The 25,521-nt window shown below is 41.8% G+C and overlaps 1 protein-coding gene across 1 annotated transcript in view; it reads right to left on the reverse strand.

Moving 5' to 3' along the window:
* The window catches only part of LOC112687493 (neuronal PAS domain-containing protein 4), a gene marked incomplete at its 3' end in the record, with an annotated part of 132,342 nt that overhangs the window by 28,163 nt on the left and 78,658 nt on the right, over positions 1-25,521 (reverse strand). Inside the window, 1 exon segment of the mRNA XM_025560224.1 lies at positions 2,621-2,710. Coding sequence (XP_025416009.1) covers positions 2,621-2,710 — 90 coding nt within the window.

Consider the following 25,521-nt stretch of genomic DNA (forward strand, 5'->3'; position numbering starts at 1 on the left):
GGGGGGGGGGGGGGGGAGAAACGAGCTGTACCTAATATATTTGTACGTTATAATACGTGTTTACGAGAAGATGATCGGACCGCGATGTGTTACGGAACGCCGCGGCGGTGCGCATTACCTGATTTTCTCGTCAAGTAGGTGTGTACGAGGTGCGATAACAAGAGGGCGTTAAGCCCCTCGGAAACATAGTCCGGATTAAACGATAGGTAAAAAAGCAACGCTGTTCGGTGTAACTGTTGTTAAAACATATTCTTTTCGATTTTTTTATTCGTTCGTAGTTAGCGCTTCGCTCGTTTGGCTGTACCAACACACGCTTTCAAATCCACGATAATATCCACGGAAGTCGTAAGTCAAGAAAAGTGTTTTTTTTTTTTTACGAAGTTTTACCTACGGACGTGAAACACAACGAAATAGGAAGGAATGACGGGAGATGTATCCCCCCGTGGGCATTTTTTTTTTTTTTTTTTAGTCTTAAACGATTAAAAACGTATTCGAGAAATACGACGGGGCAGTCGTGGTTGAATGGATTGCGTTAATGACATTCCGTTATCTGCAGAACAAATTATCGATGAATTTAATGTTAAAAGCCGGTAGGCCGAGTTCCCGCCATGATTGAATGTTTTTAATAAAAGAATAGGAATCGAAAATAATACATTCCTCGGTGCGACATCCCCCTCCCATAACAAATTCCTGCGCACGCTGCCGATGGTCATTAGCATTTTTTAGTCCGTTATCGCCCTCGCACGCGTTGTCGGCCAGTACTAAACAGGCACCATCTCGTTGTTTAGGATTCGAAACGGATTTCACGGCGGACTTAATAACAGCGCGCGCATCGAGTCCATACTGGTCAACGGCCGACCACGTACGAAAGTATAGTGAGCAGTACAAGTATCAGCGTGTGATTTTTGTGTGCGTACAGCGCTGTGTTCACCAAAGCATTGTTTTTTTTCTTTTTCTCGTAACAATAAATAAAATATTACGTCTACGCGCACGCGAAAAAAATCTGTAGGCGATTCGGTCGATCGGCGGTTTACGGTAGGATCGCCGCAAGAGTAGGCCGAACGCGTGGGAGTGAACGGCGGGCGCACGGGTTATTCGGCTGCCTTCGGATTTAATATCGTCTAAGTAGTGACCGATCACACGGTGTTCAGCGGTTTTCCATAGGCTTCGAAAAATAAAACAAATCAACTTTCACCGGTCTCGCGTTAGATTCCGACGTACGATATTATGCTAATTGAAAATTTTAACAAATACCTCACGCTGTACACGGTGCGCACGTTCAGCCGATACCCCGGATGCCCGCGAAACACTAAATCGTTACGGAATGTTAATGTTGCGCTGTTGCTGCGCTGCACTGTCAACCGAATGTTATTCGACTGCAGGTGCTGCTCGTGTACACACGGATATTGGATCTCACCGATAGTGGCCGCTCGCGCGCGTCAATGTTACGACTGTTCGAAACCCGATGGCGATTCATTTCGTGTGGGTGGTCATTTAAAACCAATTGTTCGAGTTACACGATATCGCAGTAACGCTATAACTGTAAACCGAAATTAAACTTCCCGCCGAAGATAAATTGCGAATTTCTATTTTCGAATTACTATGTTTAATGGTAATAACAATATTATCCTATTGCTGTGCGTTTATGGACTCGAACGGAGAATTCGATTTTGAACAACTCGCAAAGAAACTGCGATTGGTACACCACACGCTTACACGCACACACGCGCGCGCGCCTGGTAGGTATATTTACGCCGATAACATTTTGGCCGCAAACTGTGCACGGTACGTATGGGAGAACTTCGACTTATAATTTTGTTGAAATGGCACTCTAAACCGCCACGCGCCGGTCAATAAACACTTCTCGATGAAGTAATATAATAATAATTACAAAGTCGTTCGGCGATCGTTTTGCACTATGAGCTAACGCTTTGGTGTCATTCCGCACAAGGTATGGCTTCCAGTGAGAAAACAAAAAGCGAAAAAAAAAAAAATACCGTTGGTAAATTACTAGCAATAAATTATCGATACCCGTTTTTCCATTAACAGCCGTAATATAGGCGATAGAACGAGACGGGCATCGAAAGAAAGACAGAAAAACGCGCATTAATATATATTATTATTATTCCGGAAAGTTGCTGCAGTTTCGGTATCTCGAAACCAACGACACATGTACGTACGCGTACGTACACCCGGGTGAAAGGCGTGGGCGTCCGGGCAGAGCCTACGGGCTCGCAGTGACCACAAAACCCGTTTTCCAATATATATATATATATATATATATTACTTTTTTTTTTTTTCAAATCATAATTATTGTACAGCTCTCGTTCTTAATATATTTTTAAATGTAGACGGACATGGAAATCGGACCGGTCTAGAAATTAGGTAATTGATTTTTTTTCCTTTTCGTCTACAATATCGTACATATATTATATCGATTTGAACCCAAAAGGTCAATAGTTGTGAAAGAAGCATATAAATAAATACGATCGGTCGCAAAATATAGAGTTTCTAGTTCGGTTGTAGCGGAGGGAGAAAGTTGTAAAATTAAATAGTGAACTTATGAAACAATACTGCGGTGGCGTACAAACAAATATATAGCGTACATGTGGATACTTACCATCGAGTGGCCCAAGTATTCAGCAGCGTTGTCCGATATGTATAGGAGCTTGCCGTTTTGGGTCATCATCATCAAAAACCCGCTGAGCGCCTGAAATAAAACAATTTCCTATTAGAAAGAAAAAATCGTACATTTATGAATATTTATGCAAATCACTCTTGCGGCAACACACACTATAATTGGAAATCACAGGTCGTGTGATGATGTGTTTTCATATTTTTATTTTTTATTTCATGTCCAAATCGTACACATGTTCATAAAAAGCTAAAGGGGTCACGGAGACCTTTGTGCTCTCACATGGTCGTCGAATGTCCCCGTTCGAGGTCGAAATTGGTGTTCGTGAATAGATAACGCGGTAATGTCAATAATACATTTGCAGCGAATACATGAAAATAAGTACTCCCATGTTGTAGGCCAATGTCTTCGATCATTAATTGTTGTGAAACATTCAATAATTTTGATTACAAACCGATAATACGCGTCGACGGGTCGACGTGTAATACGTGTATTATACTACCAACGCAAATGAAAACGTTAAATAAATCACAACAATTAAATAAGAATAAAAATGTAAGCGATTTAAGCGATTAAGAACGTATAAAAAAAACCGAATAACGTATAATAATGTAGTGCTCGCGTTGCAGTGAATGTATGTATGAGTGTCAAAGGTTTAACTTATACCTTTACACATTGTTGGGGGGGGGGCTGAAATTAATGAATATAAAATGACAGATTTTACTCGAAAACAAATGAAATTTGTGTATTATATTACAATAAAGTAAAGATTTTTAATTTTGTTGAAAATGATATCTAATGTTTAAGCGTGTAAATGATATAACAATACATGATATTTATGATGAACAAAAATGAAAACCAATTATTATGTGGAAACACAATCTCCAATAGGTAGAGTGTTAGCCCCATACGCTTATCGAGCCTATTAATGGGAAAAATAAAACGGATTGCGATTTTTTTCGGTCCTACCAAATTTTCAAAAGCCCCCACCAAGATAAAATTCCTGGCACCGCCATTGAGTTTACACGCCTTCGCGTACAATCTTGACATCGTAATAATACTGCAAAAACGCACACGTACATTTCTACCCATTTTACGCAAATTCATTTCTAAAGCTTATGATCACGGAGTAAGATGAAATATTAAAAAAAAAAAAAGAAACCGTTAACCGTTTATACGGTCGTCATCTCTAGTGCGTAGGGATTTCGTTGATCGTACGCGTACGTAAACATTTGTATAAACATAAGTATACGCACGGTAAAATAATCCCGAGACGAACGAGAGTGCACTATAATATATTTCGTTGTACGCATTGCCGAATGCGGTCGGCCCATCGGAACGTCGTCGGAGAGACGTCTCATTTTCGGATCATCTTCCTCGTACACACGTAGGTAATACTGTGGTACGGCGTCGGCAGGACTTGACAGGTCGCGGCGGTGGCGGTGGAGGCGAATCGAAGCGGTCGGACCACTTTCGTCGTCGTAACCCGTAACGATGCGTACGTACATTTAGATGAAAATACCGCGCGAACCGTACCGTAGTACAAAAAGAAAAAAATCAGTGTACAAGTTACGTGTACCGTAACAGGACGCGCGCCACAGGTCAGATCCGTTTCCTCTGTTACGCGTATCGGCACAGGATTTCCGATGTCACGGCTGTACTGTTACGGGAACGTACTTAGACCTTCTTCTATGGGAGGAGGTGGAGGCCGATTCAAATTTTTTCTTAGATTCAGGTTCAAAATTTATTAGTAAAATTTTTGGTAACGTTTAAATCCGGCGAATCTTTAATGCACGTGGTTTTTTTTTTTTTTTAATACAATGCCGGTTATCCACTTAGAATCGACTTCTGTGTAGTTCTCTTTTAACACCTGTCTGTGTTTTGAAAGTTACGCTTGTGTTTCATTTGATTTTTCACTAAGCACGGACCCGACAAAACACCGAATCCAGTGTTCACAGCCACGCGTGATTTGATTTCGTTATAAAACGATCAACGTTAAAAAAAATTTGAAACGTGTACCTCACGTATAATCGATTCCTTAAATTCGGATTCAGAGGGGCGGGGGGAATGATCGCCTCTTCACCCCTTCCTGACGAGCGGTAGAAATAATTATCATGTCCAGTGAAAACGCCCCGCGGACACGGCGTTCCGGGACGAATCGGTGGCGAGGGCAGGGTCGGCAGCCCAGAGAAACGAATGGTTAAGAACGCGTCCGAGCGTCAATATGCACGTTATCTCGCATCTCTCGCATTTTTAATCGCACCACTGCCACCTACCCGCGCGAAACCGCCCACGTAACGAGATTATATTATTTTTCATCGCTTTCCGGTTTTACATCATCGGTACTCTGTACGTCCGTCATCGTCGTCTGCACAACAACGTGTTACGTGCGCCTATGAATATATAACAACTACATGTGCGTTATGTACCTACATACGGTGTCGTAATGACCGGCACTAAAAGCGGTGAAATACGCGCATGCACTTATTTGATGAAATCAACGTATCGTTAAACGTGAGAAATAATTCGAAACACACACCCCGGTCATCTCCTGATAACTGTAGATAACCGGTACCCGGGCACCATTGGGTGGTATTACTTTGAACGCGATTGTGTACGTGTACGCTTACGAAAATATTGAATTTATAATGGAATAAAAATAAATAAAATGAAGATACCTCGTCGTGTTTACAATAAAATTAAACTCCCGCCGTATTGTACGATTAAGATTTCTTAATGGTTTTTATGTTTTAATAATAACTGTTTATGGACTAGGTAAAAAAATATACGATAAAAAAACGTTAAGAAACGGTAAAGTGTATTCGTAATATCTGCACTGCCGTGTGTAACACACGCAAAGTGAAATTCTATGATTGGAATGGCGTGGACTGTAGAAATGGACGTGTTTCTCGCTAATTTCGAAATCCGAATAGAACGCTTACTTAAGAGAAATATATAGCCGCAAGGGCGAAGGGGCAATCGCACCTCCCCTCGAATCCGTATTCGACGAATCGATTATGCGTGAGATACATGTTTCAAAGTTGTTTTAACGTGAATCATTTTATAACGAAATCGTATTACGCGTGGCTGTGAACACCGAATTCGGCTTTTTGTCGGGTCCATACTTGGTGAAAAATCAAATAAACACAGACAGGTGTTAAAAAAGAATTACACAAAAGTCGATTCTAAATGGATCCGGTATTACATTAAAAAAAAACCACAAATATTAGGGACTCACCAGATTTAAATATTACCAACAATTTTACTTGTACATTTTGAGCCTAAATTAAAAAAAAAAAAAATGTAAGTCACTCCTCCCCCTTCTTTAGGTAAGTCGAAATACCTATACAGTGGCGTAGGAAGACTAGCTAGCGACCTTGGCAAACTTAGATAAAAACGCTTTCTAACCAATAAAAATTTAATGTTAGGTTAATTTTTTTAAACCTTTTATTTTACTAATTTTTGAAAGCATACAACTTATATTTATAAGTTATTATTACAGTGTTAATTTTAAACTTTGACAATTTGCTTTTCTCGCTTTATGACCAGCGAGTTCATCGATAAATTCTTCATATGAAATTTTTTATTCAAATGCCCTTGTGCTACTTTCGCAATTTCATCATTAAATTTACTCGTAATGTGTACGAACGGAAAACATCTACATACTGATTCAAAAAGTATAACGGAAAAATTTCGATTTTACTGCAGGATAAAAATACGGATTTTACACGATTTCGCGCTCCTTTGCAATTCACGCCCCCGGCGTACGCACGGTTCGCCATACCGTTGCTTCGCCGCTGCCCTTGTACAGCCGTGGTTTTAACATGAACTCGAACGGTTATTATTGTTATTATAATTTTTGTTTTACTAAATATATACTTTTTCCGTCGTTGCCGTTCAGACGTCGCACATTCGACGGAGAACCGAGACCAAACGAAACCGACGGTAACGTATTACGGTATAATGTAATAAATACGATATCGTAATAACAACGCGCGTCGCGGCGGCATCGGACACCGCATTCAACGTCGCACATTGACGACCGCGATCTTGGAACAACGCCAGCCAGTCTCGTGTTTTCCTATTTCGTTGTAGTATTTTTTCCTCTTATTTTTTTTTTCTTTCGTTTATATTTATACGCTACGGAAACGGGATAAAACACGCGCGGTCGTACGTTTCAGGAAGAAAACATTTAACACACTCGCACAGATTTCATATAGTAGGTACAATATTTCGCTCGCCGCGGTTTCAACCTTGTCCCCGCCGACACAACACTCGTACGGCATGAAATAAACGCAAATCACCGTGTCACCTGCAGGGGCGGGTTTTACCTCCACTCACCAAAAGGGGGGGGGGGGGGGGGGCTAGTGGAGGTTCAAGACTTTGGTTAGTTGTTTTTATAAATCCGTATAAAATTTTCAATTACAGAACATGTTATCGAGTCCCTCGTAAGTAAGTAATTTTTCTACAAAATAGTTACATAATCGGTATCGATTTCAATCTGAAACCATTTTGAAAATATAGGTATACACATATATTTAACAACAAAAACAAGCTATTTATTTATAGAAAAATGTGCAAAATAGGTACCATGTTCATCAATGACGATTGACGATATTTTATAATAAATCATAATACTTGGCTTCGTAAAACGGTTACCTTAGTCCCGATGGGAGGGAGGGGGCTTTTAACCTTTTAGCCACCCCATCAAACCCGCCCCTGGTCAACTGCAGTCCGAGACAAGATTTCCACCGGTGGTTGTCAAAGCGTGATTATACGAAAACGCGGCAAGGACGAATCCCAGAACTTGATGGGTCGCGATCAAATCGAATTGCATGTAATATAATGCGGACTGTTAAACTGTTAGTATATCATTGGCTCTAGACCAGTTACGTTCATGAGGCGACGTCGATCGTTACCGGGGAAAACGAGAACGTATATAACTATTGAACATCCGTAAGGATAAAAACGATCGATATAAAAAAATCCACCGATAAGTAGGGTACGATTTGCTTGCATATGTCGTACGGACCGAGCGGAAATATATTTTGCAGCACAAGTAGATTTTTAAGAGTAAACCGTCGACCCAGTAATTCTCCTTCGGAGAGCCAATCATAGCTATTCGTTTGTCGGAACACGCTCGTTGCTGTTTTGAACGATCGAAAACGGCGAGTGTAAACGACTGTCGCGAAAACCCAGCTTGTTGCAAACTAAAATTGCAAAAAAAAAAAAAAAATCAAATAAAACAGCACCCTCGATGGTTTTACAATTTTTATGGAACACGAGAAATTTTACGTGCATGTGTGTACACTACGTCGCACGTGCCTGTTGGCAGTGCACTCGTTTCGCTGCGACACCGCCGCCGTCGCGTTATTTGATCCGACCCGAAGTATACGCTGTCCCATTATATCCGTTTTAACGGTATCCGTACGCAAGCGCAGCGGCGAAATGTTGCACGCGATTGCGATACAAGAGTGCCGAAGAACGAACGTCGAATCTCCGACGTGGATTGTTTTCACTCGTTGAGGTGCGCACGGGCGAACACACGTACAGCACAATATCCTTATGCAATCATATCGACCGGACGGACGATAATAATCGTTTCGGGATCGCGGCTAAAAGCATTACACGTAAGTGCAACAATAATATTGGTATATCACAGCGGCCGGTAGTGGTGGTGATGACGACGACGTTTTGACATCGGTCCGCCGTATGTATGATTGATGGTCGCGCACCCGTCCCTCAGGGCGACCGTAATAATAATAATAATAATAATAATAATAAACAAGAGCGCCTCCAGACGCGCGTACACGTGGTGCAGTGTTATATCAAGAGTACGAGTAGAAATTCGTCGTGAGCAGTTACGCGAACGGAATACACGTCGAGACAACGGATTGCGTCGCCGCGGCGACCGGTCGCGTGCCGGCGAACTTTGAACTACATATCGCCCGGCCGATGTGTGACACGTAAGTATAAATCGGCCGATATAATAGGCAGTGCGCCCCGCAGCGGCACTTGGCCCCGGACAATACCCGTAAATCACACCGGGTACGTGCGTGCCCGCGGAGGAAAACACCTCCGGGGTCGTGCGGGGTGACCCCTTTTAGAAAAAGGTCCGTTTAATTGCCCGGCCATTAACGTGTAGTTTATTGCAAACCGATTTCTCTCTCTCTCTCTCTCTCTCTTATTACTCAGGTTTTTTTTTTTTTACGTACGTGTACGAGTTTATTTTTTATCCTTTTCCTTGTGCGACTGTGGTGATCGTCTGTTTATTTATTATTTTTAATGAGGCCCGCGCGACGTGATGAGTTTTTAGCTGGTGGTTGGACGATTTATGACCGAAGCAAAGGATCGGCAGGAAAACGTTTTAACAACCATCGTATATCGTGTGCGTACGAGAACAAATGACCACAAGGCTTCCCCGAGAACGATACACACCGCGGCCGCTGTCACCTTCCGCCGGTGCTGCAGCTAATACGGACCGAGTACAACGAATATATTTGTACGTACAAATGCGGTATACACAGCGATAATAATTGGATCTACATTTAAACCGACGCCCGTATAATATAAATACAACTATATACATATCGTGTGCATCGATTGAGGAGGTATATTTATCACTGCAGTTTTAATAGTTAATTTAAAAATAAAAAAAAAAAACAACATAATGTAAAATCTACAGAAATAACAGTTCGTACTGTGCATAAATTATGATGCAATATCCGTCGCACATAGTTTTACGTTTTACTCGAATAGCGCGTTCGGTTTCGTGAGCCTAAACCGTGATAGCGGCGACATTGGCTCTAGGTAAATATGACTATGGTGCACATACGGGGCATCGTGGCATTGTCGTATTTATTATTAAAGACCAGAGAAAAAATACGCGGCCATGGATCGGTCGGGTCGTCGGGTAATAACCGATGATTGAGGTTTGTTAAAAATAAACCAGTAAAAGTAATAAAACAGAAATTAAAATAAAAACTATTAGTGGGGAAAAAAAAAAAAACGTATTTTCTCCACGAACCGGTTAGCGGTGCCAGTGTCAAAGAGTTATACATATATATAAATATATAATTAGCGTAATAATCATAATAATGAAGGTATACGCGCGCGCGATCATTGTGCCTGTGCCGGCCGCGTATAAAATTATACGTACAGTATAGTGCGCTGAACATAATAATAATAATAATAATATTATCATTATTGTTATATTATACCGAAATTGAATGTACGGGGCCGTACGTTTGCGGTGGTCATCGATGGCGAACAGTAAATATCTTCGAGACGTACTTTGGCGCGTGTATAACCTTTCGGAATTCTCGTCATCAATGCACACGTGCATAGTAATATTATACTCGTATCGTATACCTAGTCGAAATTGGTACCTATGGCATTGCGTTGATTGTGATCCTGAAATCGGGGATCAGGATCCATCCCCATCATTTTACCGAAGTATTGTTATTTTTTATTAACAATACCGTTTATAGAATCGGCTCGCAAACTGTGAGTCTAAAATCTTGACGACCAGTGATCACTGCCGCACTACATAAGCTCATGCCAGACGGAAGATATCGTCCACGAAATGCAAGTACATATGAATTCTAAATATTGTCGTTCGATGACTTTAACGATTCGACATTAGAGTAACGGATCATGACCATCGTGCATAGGTATAAAGGCAAATAGTGAACCATCGTGTTTTTTTATTTTACCATAATATAAAGCTTCGTTGTGTTCCCATGTTATTGTGTAAGAAAAAAAAAACCTTTTCCATCTGTGCTCATTGTATCAATTATGTGTCTAGATCACGTAAATCGAAAAAAAAAATAAATACTATAAAGCCTACAACGAAAAAATGAAAAACACGATAACTCATTCAGCAATAACTCTCGGTTTTACCAGACTCGCTTATATTAAAGCGTTAATACATTTGTTTTTTTATACATAGCATAAAACTACGAATTTGGCAATTAAGATTAAAAACTTGGAATACATAAGCCCTAGGTTCTGGGTGAATTTATTCTGTTTTGCATATATTTATATATAAATATATGTGTCGTAAGTTTATAGTCAACTCGGGCATTTTACTAAATGTCCAGGTAAGTAGTTAAGAAATTTAATTTTTATGCAATTATACTATCACCCAAGACATCAAGTCAAATGTATCGTAATTTAATTAAATCTTTAGACGTTTAACTAAATACCTACTTCAAGTCAGGTAAATAATGAAACGTTAATATTATATTTATTTATGTTACATTTATACATTTATATATATATTATTGTATATATTACGTATTTATATTATATCATTTATAGAAGACCAGATGTTAAATCAAATGTCTAGAGGGATAGAAAAATTGCGTAAAAATTAAGTTCTTCGCCCAGGCATTTAGTAAAACGCTCGATTCGAACTATATGTTTACGACATATATTCGTGTATCGAGAAACGCGGTCACGGTTCGACCATAACAAAAGCGTATAACATATTTGACGGGGACGAGGACGACAAATAATAATTATTATTATACATGCTGACCGTAGTGACCATTATCTTACAACGTGTGAACATTGTATAATAATATGTTATGGAAACGATTGCCGAGCAGGTACGGGTTGGGTTAGGTTTGGTCGGCGGCGGGGGGGATATTCATTAGGTTACACGCGCGCCCATAACCGACACGGCAATGCTTCTTGAGGACTTTGATAGTAATAATAATTGTTCAGAAAGATAAAAAACGTCGTGTCCGCGACAATATGCGCGTGCGCATGTACAGTATACGAATATATTATAATTTTTATATGAGATTAGACGCATTGGCAACACCGTCGTCGAGAGCGATCGCACATTCCGACGACGATAACGGATCTCCGGCCGTTTGTCGTAATGAGCTACTCGGTTTCGGTTTTCGCACCGTATACAAGTATATGTATACGACATCCGAGGAACATTTCCGGTTTTCCAATAAACGCATAAGGCGTCCTCATACTTTTATTCGTCTGTTATTGTATAAGCAGAGCCGGATTATAGTTTTTAGGGCCGTAAGCACTTTCATATAAATGGCCTACACATAATTTTCATACACTTAAAAAAATTAATTTTATTTACAATTATTCATTAGGTATCACAAATAAAATTAAAATAATTATAATTTACGTTTGAATCTACATTTAAAATTTTGAATTCTTATATTAATTTTCTTTATTATCAAATTATTTTATTATTAATTCTATATATATATATATATATATATGTATATATTAAATATCATCATTATTATAATTTTGTTTATTTAATATTATTTTTAGGAAAACCCCGGAGTCGCGATAGTATTAAACTAGTAAACTTCTGAGTACTGATCACATCATAAAGGTAAATTAATATTATGAAATATTTTTGGAACATTAATTGGAATAACGAAATAATTGATACAAATCACAGTTACAAGTTTACAACAAATTTGATGACCATAATATTAAATTATTTATGATATAAAATCATAAACTCATAACTACTCATGAGAAAAAAATTCTTAAATTTTATTTTTAATATATATAAATTTGATTTTAAAAATTATGGGCCGAATTTTTTTTTGGGCCGTAAGCAATTGCTTATTTTGCCCACCCTTTAATTCGGCCCTGTGTATAAGAATACATATTTTTATCGCGAGCACAAGACGCGTTCACTACAGGCATCTGTAGCTGCGCGCACGTCTAGTAAAAATTGCGACGGAGCCGCAGCGATACGGCACAGCTGTAACCTTCAGTGCACGTATAAAGGTTCTAATTAGGTATTTATTGATATTTATTTTATACTGTATACCAGTGGGGTGCCTAACCCGCGGTCCGCTGTCCACGAATATAATCAATGTGACCCGTTACAATTTTTTTTTTTTTTAAATAAAACAAAGTGTTAAAAAAAAAAAAAAAGAGTAAAATCATTATAAAATACGATTTTTTTTTTAATTTGTCGATTATGTTTTCGAATACTTTCCAATAGAAATCTTTCGATATAACCCGTGCACTTAGAATAACGTACTGATCAAATTAATGTGTACCTACAGTGTGTACCTCAATCTGTAATCTTTTCAGTTGGTAATCAATAAAATATTCGAAATCAAATTCAATACGTACCTACGCGTAGACCTACTATGTGTGACAAAAGAACATTATCAGATTAATATCGATATTATTCGTACTTTTGTATTCGGTGGCCCGCTCTAAGATAACTGTTTACCGAAGTGGCCAGCCGAGGAAAAAAGGTTGGACATTCATGCTGTATACGTCACGTATACCTCGATCAGTAACGATTAAAATCAACGCGTACCGAACAAAACAAAATATTTCCCAGGTAACCGGAAAGTGAAGAATATTTAGTAAAAAACTGTTTCGACCGTTAAAAATACGTTTTTCGTTAAAATCCCTTCTCGTTGCACGTCCACAGCCATAAGAGGAACCGCTATGCCGAATTTCAATCTCGTACGTTTTGGGTTAATACATTATTACGGAATACACGGCGTATCGGGCACTGCCAAGGAAAGGTTTCTTCGATCTGCTCCTATCCTGGACATTGAATAGCGTCGCCGACGAAATATTGCAATTCTATTGTTTTCAAGATAAATGCGCGCGATGAAACGCACTCGGGACGACGTGTAACGAGAGGATTCCGGAATTTTCAATTTCTCACAAGCTAGGTTACGAACCCTAGGTGTATCATATATGTTTGTTTCTAGTCCGATTTCGATTGTTTTACTAGTAATTATGTTTCACCCGTCGTATCGAAATAACGATTTGCGCTATAAATTATAAACCGATCGTCATTGTTGTTTGTATTATTTACAACACGATGTACATTGGTATTATTATACAGTGGCGTAACTGGGAAAAAAATCTAAGGGGGTCAATATAATATATTTATTGTTACCAAAACCCTGACACACCTCCTCCTCACCAGCTAAAACATATTTTTATTGTATGTATTTTATACAGTATATCTAATTGTTTGATTTTACATAAGTCTTTTAACTCATTTCGTGGTTTAAACTAACATAAATTGTAGGTAGCAGATACTAGGTACCAATATTGTTAAATAATACCGATATTAGTTCATTAATAAAAGGTGCTATTTGTACTGTTGGATTATCTGAGGGGGCAAAATTATACCTTTATCTCTCAAAAAATTGTCAGAGGGCACTTCCTTCTCCTTGCCCCCCACAATCATGCCACTGTTATTATATATATATATATATATATATATATATATAGCGATCACCCCCATCCTGAATAAATATTTAAGGAATCGATTTTATACGAGTGTGTGAGATGCACGTGACAAATTTTTTTAATGCGGATCATTTTATAATGAAATCGAATCACACGTGTCTGAGAATACTGAATCGGGTTTTTTGTCAGGTCTATACTTAGTGAAAAATCAAATAAAACGCAAGCGTAACTTTCAAGACACAGACAGGTTTTAAACAAGAACCACGCAAAAGTCGATTGCAAGTATATTCGACATTAGATTGAAAAAAAAAATCCACAAACATTAAGGATTCACCCGGTTTAAATATTAGCAAAATTTGAGTTGAAAATTTTGAGCCGGAAGCAAAGAGAAAATTCGAGTCGCCTTTAGAAGTAAAACCGAACGCGTCCCTGAACCGAGCGCAAAATCGGTAACGATGTGTATATGTGCATAGGCGTGCGCAGGGGGTTTGCAGGGTATGCCACTGCATATCCTAAACATAGAGCCTTCTTTCTAAAATTACAAAAAAAAAAATAAAAATTGTAGCATATTTGGTCTTATGTATATTATGTGATTTTTTATTACATTATGATTTTTATATTCAGTCCCAGACAGTTAAATTTATTTTTGAAACACAAATCATATGCTATAATAACGATTTAATATGTAAAACTCAAACCGTTTCGAGTGTTATGCATTTAATTTATTTTAAATTTTAACTATGAATACAGTTTTAACGGTTAAGAAATGACTGCTCAGTCACTTTTTTCGGGAAAAAAAATTAAAAATTTTTAAATCAAATAGTTATTAAGACCAGGATTTCGAACGCTCAAATTAATTTTCAGCCTTGGGGGGTAGGGTAGGCAGTGGCGGCCTTTTGCGTACCCTGAAAAAGAGGTCTGCCTCTATGTGTATACCGTGTTGCGGGCGTCGGTCGTCGTGCGCCGTGCGTCCTCCGCATGATGTTTGTGCGCAAAAGCGAACGTACACACGATAATACTTTACGTGCGCGCGCGCGTCTAACCTACGGCCGCGCGGGACCGGGGGCGACGGCGGGAGAGAGTAAAAAAACAAAAACGAAAAAAATGAATAATGACCCGCAGCGTCGTCGTCGCGCAGTCCGTCGGCCGTGCGTCGTGTTCCTCTGCCCGGGACAATAAATCCAGAACCGTGAGAACTGTATCCACCCACCGGGCAGCGGTACCGCCGCCGCTCCTGCTCCTGCTGCCGTTGCGCTCCTTGTACACATCCGTGTTACACACGGCTGTGCTGCTCTTCCGACGACAACGACTTGCGCGTAACGTACATGCTGCGATCGCTGTACGCGGATTTACGCGACCGCAAACACGAGAAACATCATGATTAATCGTAACGAAACGAAATGCGATCGCGCGTAAGGAGGATACGTTTCGCGTGAAATCCTATTCGAAATCGTTTATAAACCGTTGCGATGTCCGGGGCCGCAGATCTCACGTACACAAAACGTGCGACCGGCAGGCGTTCCGGACAAGCGGTTCCCGAGGAACATTTTTTTTTTTTTTTTTTTTTACTGCAGGTCAGGTTGGAGAAATACGTTTTTCCGCCGATTCGTTTTAAACCGTTTTAACGAAACGCACGGTGAACGGTGCGTCACGTTAATAATAATCAATGCGGTTCCGTGACAAAATCGGGAAGAGCGCAGCGTCCAATCGTAAAAATAACAAGACTACCGTCAAAACGTCAATTTGTCACTATCATAATTTTAGTGTTCGCATTCGTCAAACGATCGCCGCACTCGTTTTCGTTCGGTTCGAATCAAACGAGAGAACAGAGTTTACTCTTCACCGTTCGTCTCGGTAGACACTTGTACGCGTCGCCGCGCGTATTATTTCGTCCACGCGCGCGTCGTGAATTGTATTTTTTAACGATCGCAACACGGTTAGACCGTTGTTGACGTGTGCACCTAGTCGCCTCTATGCTTGAATATCGTGTTCGCCAAGTAGATATGTACGTGTACGGTTCAAAGGCGAAACAAATAAATAAGAATGAAAAAACTAACCTTACGCAATAAGTACGTACTGGTCGCGGTACACTACAGTTGTAAAGTAAAAAAAAAAAAAAAAAACAAAATTTATGTCAACGTGTGTAACGGATTGTTGCACGTGTAAACATGTTAAACAAACGCGGCATAATAATTTATAAACCGTACACTAATCAAAACGGTCAGCACAAAAATTATTGTTACAGTCGACGCGTCTAAAAAAAACATAATTTTCAAAACGATTTTCAAGTATTTTCTCGGACGAGGGATCAAATTTAAAAATACTAAAATCTATCGAATGTACAGTGTTGGACGGTAACGTAACGGAAAGCAACGCGATTTTTTTACGGTGACGTGTTACGTAATTTTATTATAATTTTTACCGTACGACTGAAACGTAATGGAAATTATTTTATAACAGTAATTGTCTATGGCAGGGGTCGGCAACTTTTTGAACCACGCGGATCATATTTTTTTTCAAACGTTTATCATGGGCCACATTAAAAAAAAATTCTTACATATGATATACACTAATAATTGTATTGCTATTACATTTGATTATTTTACATAGAAATATGAGTGTAAAAAATATGAATGTTACTGGAAAAAATTGCTTTTAAGAAAAAATTTAATTTTTGACAAATTAAATATAACGGCTTACCTTTGTTCTCGACGAAAAAGTATAAATCAACCCGAGAATTATTAAAAAAAAAAAAAACGATGTTCATCACAAATTTTTTCTTTTTTTTAGTCGCCATAACGTTTGGATTTACTTGTAAAATGAAACTATTACAAACGCAAACAGTCGCGCGTACAAGCGTAATCACGGTGCAATATTAACTGCTACAAACGCAAAGTAACTATGACCATAGATTAAATATATTAGATACATATGTATTGAATACATAGATTAAATATATTTATTAATTTATCCTATGACTGAGCAGTGCAGCCATCATTATCTTCGACTCCGACTAGATAACAATAACAATTTTATGGATTAAACTGACCATATAGAATAAACATTAAAAGAAAAAAAAGAATTGAATAGTATTGAAAACGGTATGAAAAATTTTATTGAACAAAAATAAAACACAAAAATTAACCATCTTTGTGCGGGCCATAAAAAATTGCTTCACGGGTTGCCGACCCCTGGTCTATGGTAAAACGCGTTACGATTAATTCGCACTATCAGTGCAAAAGGGTCTTTTTTTTTTTTTTTTAGAGTGGCGCGATACATGTAATTATATTTTTATTTTTAAATCGTCGGTTATACGAATAAACCTATTGCACTGAGACAGATCGACGGGTAGCAGAAAACGATAAAGCCGTAATACGAAAAATGCGACCCGATACTTGTCGATAACAATATTACGAGAAAATGTCTGGTCTAGTTAGTCGTACTGACGTTTAGCAGAACAAAAATTACGAATCGCTATAAATTGTCGAACATAAGAAATGCACTTCCGTGCAATTTAATATTTTTGACGTACGGCCTTCTTGCACTGAAAGTGCGAGTATTGTCTACGGTGCAAAAAATTTTTAAACCGCGATGCGTTCGGTAAAACTCATCGTCTTACGCGTTGCCAACAGCAACAACAATGGTTGGACAGTCCGAACGCGACCTCGGGCCGAAGAAGAATCCGAGCGTAGAAGAGATACGCGGATCCGCCGCGTACCCGCGTGCAGTCGCCCCGAGGCGAGCGGCCAAACCAGATCGACCCGTAAATCGTTGTTGTGGGCGAAACAATACTTTAACGCGTACGTGTTTATCGGGCCACACGGTGTCGTACGCGCTCGTCCCGGACAGAAAACCTCGACCGATACCGATCGCTCCGGAAAAACGGCTGCGCGCGTGCAATCCGATTTCGATTGATTTATCGGTCGGCGGTGCAACGGCCGTTTATTATTTCGATGTCGAACGGTGTATTTCAAACAGTTTATTTTTTTTTTCCAATCGTTTTCCTTCTCACCGCACTCGCGCGTACATCGTCTGCAGCACCGCGCGAACGCGTCGTAAAAACGCACCTGTAAACGGTGCACGTACGACGGGCCGAAACGGAGAACCCGCGCGACGTTTGAACTTTTCGGAATCCGAAGCGGCACGTGTTGTTTCGCGGTCGTTCGCGCGCGAGAAATCGCCGTCGTCTCAAGAGGATTCCGGTGAATCCGCCTCGGTCGAAGTGCGTAAACTTTGCGCACGCGGTGCAGTTCAAAAAAAAAAAAAAAAGTAACGAACGATAGTAAAAATTATAGAACAGACCGCGCACATCGACACGGCGAACTCGAAAAACCGTTGAAGCGGACCAGCGTTTAAGTCGTACAGCACCCGTAGACGTTGACTGCATTAAGAATCGTTTTTTTTTTTTTTTTCAATCGGTGTCTATTGGGTCTGTGATTTCTCGCACTGCACAATCGTATCACTCGTTCGCCAATCTCACCCGATCATCTGTTTGCCGGTGTACGCTCCGCACCGCATACGTTAACCAGCGTTTTCCGAAGCGTATGTTCGCGCAGCGGCGTGTATATGTGATGGGGGGGGGGGTAGGGGTCCCCACCCCCCCCCCCACCCGAAATGTTTTAAAAAACTTAAAAACTATTTCAAACGTATGTTATATTTTAACGGTGCTTTATGCTTGTTTAGATATTGCGTCCAACGTCAAATCGTTTTTGGGACGTTCTGTAAACGAAATATAGATAAGCACCTTAACCGTAAACGCGCACAAGTGTTGCACCCAGGGCCGTGTTTAGGAATTTGACACCAGTGGGCAACAATAAAAAACGCTTCATTACGCCGAATACAAATTTCTACGGGTCGAAAAAGATATCTTTCTGAAGAACAATTCGTTGCTGGTGTACACAAAAACATTCTAAGTGCAACGTCAACATAGATTGCTTGTAAATCCTTGGATCTATCAACAGTACTCGAACGTTACCAAATATGTGCGTGTGTGTGTGTGTCGTGACGTCGTGATTGGCGATATATATATTTTTTTTTTGAGTTACACTTTAATATTTTGTAAAAAAATTCACTTCAAAAGTATTAAACCCCATTAAACATGGAAAATATAAAAAAAAAATTAGCCGCCCTCTCATATGCAGCCGCCCGGTGCAACAGCACCCTGTAGCTCCTACCTAAACTTACCTATCCCAATCTAAATACGTTACGCGCACGGGGTGAAAACGCTGATTGACCGCGAAAACTCCTCTGCGACAGCCGCGGCCGCGGGCACAACGTCCGTTTGACGGACAACCGACGACGACAAAGACAGCGTGTGCGAGGAGATAATTTTTTATTCGTTTTCTTCGCCGCGTGACGTTGACGGACACGGCGGCCGATTGTAATTGTTCTGTCCACCGGCCCCGTTACTATTTACCACCGGCATTTTATTCGCCGGACAATAATAACGCGCGCGCGCGCGCTCGCCCGATGAGCCCAGTCAGATAAGACGCGGACGGCCGACGAACGCGTTTAACGACCGACCGCCATCGTACCGATCGCGCGGCCGACCGCGTATTCAGTCACTTATCAGCAGCTGTCGCCGGACGGACGTGCCGGGGAATATTTTTTTATTTTTTTTTCCCCGTTTGACGCGCGCGAGCTCTCCGCGAAGCGGTCCGAAACAAACGGACGGCCGCCGTACATAACTCGTGTTCGTTTATTTCTCGTTTCAATCGTCCCGTCCCACCGTCCGACTGATACGTATACGCAGTGCCCGTGGCGTGCCCGACCGACACACCCGCACGGGGTGGAGGGTTACCGAGAGAGTTTCCGTCGATCCCTGCCGAAGAACGGATAACCTCTAGTTGGGTCCTAAATTTCAAAAACGCTATGAACTGGGTCCGAACGTATTTTATTTTGTACACGAGTTCGGCCCCCATGTATTGTATCGACTACATGATTTGGGTTGTTATTAAAATATTAATATTATTATTTAATTAGATTTTTTTTTTTTTTAGGAGCGTATGATCATTGGCTTGGTTTTAGATCAAATTTTAATTTGTTTTTAACTTTTATCACTAACAGTTTATTTATAATTATATAGTTCAAACTACGAAAGAAATTTAAAACACACATCTTTCACTGGGAAAACTTGAGTTGGATAGTTATGATAACAACAAGATAAAAATCAACCGAGGACTCGATTCACGTATTATCAAGCGTGACCGCGGACCCGACTCGTGATTTTTTTTAAGCAATCAAATATCTCGGGACCCAACTCAAGAGTTCCCCGAAAAACGTGTTGACCGATTGCATGGGCACGAGAGTAATTTAATCATTCGCAAAGGACGGCGGTACCTTTTCCGTTTTTCCAAACACTGCGTTTATCGACCGAAACGTTTCGGTTGTCTTATCAACTCGTCTTGCCGTATGGTGACTTTTGAAAGTGCACTGTTATCCCATGAGTCTTAGAGTACGTGATAAATATTTAGATTTATTATTTTAGACGATGTGAATCTCTGATGTAAAAATACAAACACCCATTTGTTCATTCGAGACACGTTTACGTGAAATACCCGATTTCAATGATAAAAACAACAGCTACCTTGTCGGATTACACCAATAATTGTGTATATATTAATTTATTATGCATTTCGAATGTGCTGACGTACAATATTAATATCGAAAACAACCTTGAGTTGTAATGCAATAATGTGTGTGTGTGTACGTATGTACAGACGTTACCTTGTGATCGTCTATCTCTATACCGCGATTATGGTATACTATGGTCAACGATGATTATTACTTTTCCAAATTAAAAACAAACGAAAGATTGCGAAATCCTCGTCACTTCAATACGATTGCAATCTTTAGAAAATCGTACACGCCAAGTAGGAAAGACAAAGAGGAAGCAACAGGAGAAACCTATACCGATTATTTTTTTCCAAGAACGACGAAAAGTTGGATTTATACAATCGAATAACACACATACGTCGTCGTCGAGATCGACAAACATTAAACTTTGTCCGCGCGATTATCACTAACCGAACAAGCGTAATAAACTACAGAATCGTTAGTATTGGTTACAACCGTCATCACCTACCCACTGCGGAAAACTCCCTAAAATGCGAAAGAATCCGACGCAAACAGTCCCACGTTGTTACATCACTAGAGCTTCGTGAATACATCATTCACAAACATTTACAGGCGATTCCGAGGAAACGTCACACATCGGATGCTCACTGCGGCGATGACGCGCGCGCCTTACCGACGTCTAAAATTAACAATTATTGCATCATCCGGAGACTTACAGTTTTCGACTAACCTGCGCGCCGAAACCGATCGCATTCGGTATAACGTTTACACGGTCGAAAACCGCTTTCGAAAAAAACCACGCGAAAACGTGAATAAATATTTTTTTTCATTTACAAACAATCGTCCGCATCGTTATTGAATCGCACCTGTCGTACCGCCCTAATGGTTGTCCTGTCTATCGTATACACGTCACCACTGGCTCCGACTAATCTCTCCGTACGCGTCTACTTTATGCGTAAACATTAACGTTAAACAATATTAAACAATCGAAAAACGCACGCGCCGTTACGCACATTATACCCATTGTGCACTCGAAGTTTATAGATTTTACCCGTACACACGCGCGCGTATACGTACGTCACACAGGCCGCCGGCTACCAAGCGATTTCCGCGCCCTAGTAAACGGATCGCACACGACACGACACGCCGTCGTCTCGTTGTTTTCGTTTTCCGATTTATGGCGGTGACCGACTCGTGGGAGAATACGTACGAGGGAACCGATTGAATTTTACAATCGTAAAATGCGGCCGTACACGTTTGCCGGTCTCACGCACGCGGTATGCGGCCCCGGAGCCGCCGTTCGTCGTCGAGTAATACATAAACCGTCCGTTTTTCAGGTGCACCGATCCGATTTATGGGCCAAGATAACAAAACACCGCGGTCCGAGTTGACGAGAATGTGATTTGTGTAGCTCGGAGCAGAGGACAATGTGACGTACGCACACCCGCACTAACCGAGCACACGCGCGACGACGATTTACGCGCGACGGAGCTCATCGTAATGCGTATGGCCAATCGTAGACGACGGGCGCGCATGAAAACGGAAGAAAAACATCCGTTTATAATACGTGCGAGTCAGTCGTATCGTGAAGGAAAAAAAAAAAAAAAACCGATAAGAGAACTGCGCGGCCAAGATAAGGAACGCGCGGTAGGCGCAGGATGGTTTTTATTGCGTTTCGATTTATATAAAGCTAAGCTGTAAGCGCGGTGAATTCGTCGTCGGTAAAAACGGATTTTTCGAAACGCAATACGAACGGGACGAGGGGGCGAGGAGAACAGTGGAGCGTGCGGGATTCGGGTGTGTTCGTCGCAGGACCGGGCGGACGAGCCGGGGTACGGGTGGATATCGCGAGAGAGACGACCGGCGGGAGATAAACGTGACGGAAGGCGACGAACGTTGTGGACGGTTTTGCGGTACACGTGAACGGGCTGTCGACGGGAAGCATATTAGCATTCTGGGGTCAGTCTCGGCACCGGTTATCATTTTAGCTTTCTGATTGGTCGTTTGATTTTGCCACGCTTTTTAAAAAACTGTTATCTGGTATTATGTGTTATTTAATATTATCACGTTGCAACGCATATTTACTATTTTTTTATAATGTGTGAATACAGTTAATCTTTAAAAGGGTTTTTACTTTTTACTTTTTGTAGGTAGCTTTTTAAGTAAAATATTATAAGTCGAAAAGTTTCTTAAAATGTTTAAATTAGTGGAATTTGATGATAATTCATTTCATTCCAATATGTTTTCACACACCAGCTTGTAATAGTATTTTTACCATGAATACTAATCCAGTTACAAATATCTTGTTCGGAAAACTTATTAGAATAAAATGAACTATTATCATTATTATCCATTAATTTAAACATTTTAAAATACTTTTTGACTCATAATATTTTATTTGAAAAGCTACCTAGAAACATTCAAAAGTAAAAACCCTTTTAAAGATTATTTATATTCGTACTTTATAATAGTATCATAAATAATAAATAGGCATTGCAATTTGATAATATTAAATAACACATGATACTGGATAACAAGGTTATAGGGTAACAGTTTTTAAAAAGCGCGGCCAAACCAAACGAGACCAATCAGAAAGCTAAAATGATAACCGGTGCCGAGACCGACCCCGGAATGCTAATATGCCGACGGGGAAACACCGCGGCACAATCGGTTCGTGTTTCGCGACGGAAAAACTCGTAACGGGTGTGATGCGTCGACGAGGACCGAGGACTGCGGACGACGCGCTGGAACGCGACGGACACAGCGTATCCAGGATGATATACCTAACCCGCGAGTTCGGTTCGTGCGTCCAAAACCGCAGTGCGGTGCGTGTGCGCGGGGCGCGGGTGACCCGGAGCAGACGCGAAAAACGCGTGTGACGTAGTGACACGAGCGGAGCCGATGTGTGGCGACGAACGGTCCGGGAAGAAACCGTCGCGGTACGACGGCGATGCGCCGCAACGTTATCGTTCGGTTCGTTACAGTTATTCGCGCTGCACGTCGACAGGAGGAATCGCAAGCGAGACAATAAAAACGGTATCGGGTCGTTCGCGGTTCGTGCATGCGTTTTACTCGGCGCGCGCGATCATTGTTTCTCGCTCTCGAAAGCCGTCCCCGCTTGCGAACCGCGAGAAGATACCGCGCGTCCTTTCGTCGCGCGGCACTGCGCGCGCCGGCGCGTCACGTCCTACGCGTACTGACCTATCTCCGCACGGTACGCGGCTAACGTGTGTGTCGGGTCGATCTACCAACATCAACCGCGTAAACCAAATCGGTACCGCGGGAGAGGGGAGCCCCATCATACGTCGGACCGGCTTGCCGCTCCGAATACGATGCCCCTCAAAGGTCGAGGTGCCTGCCTCGGCTGAAACGTGGTGGTCGCGGGACCGGCGCTGGACAGTAACAGAACCCTCACCCGGCGGTAACCTGACGGGTCAACAGGCTCCGAACGGGTACGGCTTGGGCCGGTGCTGGTGGTCCTTATGACGACCCGGTTAGCGAAAGTTAACCGAACAAACCTGACCCCGTAAGCAGTTGCCCGGAACTAATAAACGGTGTCCGCTTGAAAGGCGAAAGCCATCCTAAAACTTGGTACGCGGCTACGCGCGCTCGGTCCGATTGATAACACCGATACGACACGCTGAACGCGCACACGTTACGCGGTCGCGATAGATCTTATTACTGTCGCGCGTACGAGCACGCCGTCAACGTGGCGGGAGTCTTGTGTGCACGAATAATAAGAAAACCGAGTAGAACAAATAATAAATAATAACAATAAAAAACCGTCTTGGATTTCATATGTCTGAACGCGTGCGACGTCGGACGCACCGGACTGCCAACGCCGAGCGGACTCCGTTCAGCGAACGTGTACACGCGTGTCGTAGATTATTTTATCGCGTTCCGCTGCCGCGTCGCACACGCGCGTATTTTTATACATGTACATTGGACGTGGCCCAGTTCGAGCGGCCGCGGTAGCCGATAAATCATCCGGCGAATATGTTTGCGCGCGAGGGCGGTGGACGATCGTTAGCAGGTTGCAACAGCTACGGACGCGATTTATTTTTATTTTTATCCGTACAACGATGTCCCGGCAACGGCTACCACGCGTACGCATACGATACGGCTACAGTCGTCGTCGTCACCCGCCGCGTGATATATTGGCGCGCGAAAAAGACGAGTCTGCCGCGGCGCAGGAGACGAACCTCGACCTTCGGCCGCCGCGTTCTGTACGTGTTGCCCGCGCGAACGAGAAAGGATATACTTGTACCGGCGAACGCCGCGCCGTCGGTTTACGATTTCATGCGCGCACGGCAATAACAATAATATATCATGCGTTCGTGTTATTTGTTCGTACGCAGGTCAGTCTGACGCCGTCACGTCGTGCATCGGGCGCGGGCTTGTGCGACAGCAAAGTCGCTGCGCGCACTTCGCGCATCCGATTCCAACGCGTCTTCAATGCTGTTCGTGTTGTGGTTTCGAACCTTTTAAACTATGATTATTCTCACGAGGTCTCGGGGACTTGACCTTGGTGTGCGATACTTGCGCAGTGGTTACCTCGATATAAAACACTCGAAACCGCGTACGGTTACGATTTAGAACTCATCAAACCTACAGTACATTTATATTTACGACACAACCGGGGCGAAGTCCGTGGATGTGGTTGACGACGAAAGGTGGTCCTCCGATGTTGTCGAAACACTCGCTTCCAGGGATCACCGCATACTACTGCACGCCGAAAAACCTTGGTCGGCAATCGCACGTCGATTCCACTTGCCGTTCCTCGCCATCGACAATATTAGCCGTTCTCTACTTAACGACCGATGTACGGTGTCGATAGACAGCCCGTGTCTCCGAATGTGTAACGGTAAACGTACGGTGCGCAAACAGCGGACGTCAAATTGTTGACTCGCAGCCATTCGTGTGAAACGATCGGTACACGGTGACGGATGGGAGGAACATCGTTACGTCTTCGTCGCGCCGCCTCGCATTGTCGATAAACACCGTAACTGGAGCGCACCGAAAGGGAACGGGTGCAGTCGGAAAACACGCAATGGAAAATACGACTCATGCTGAGTGTGTACCTG

Source organism: Sipha flava, unplaced genomic scaffold, assembly GCF_003268045.1.
Source record: "Sipha flava isolate LNK unplaced genomic scaffold, YSA_version1 34_pilon_pilon, whole genome shotgun sequence".
Taxonomy (NCBI): Eukaryota; Metazoa; Arthropoda; class Insecta; order Hemiptera; family Aphididae; genus Sipha; species Sipha flava.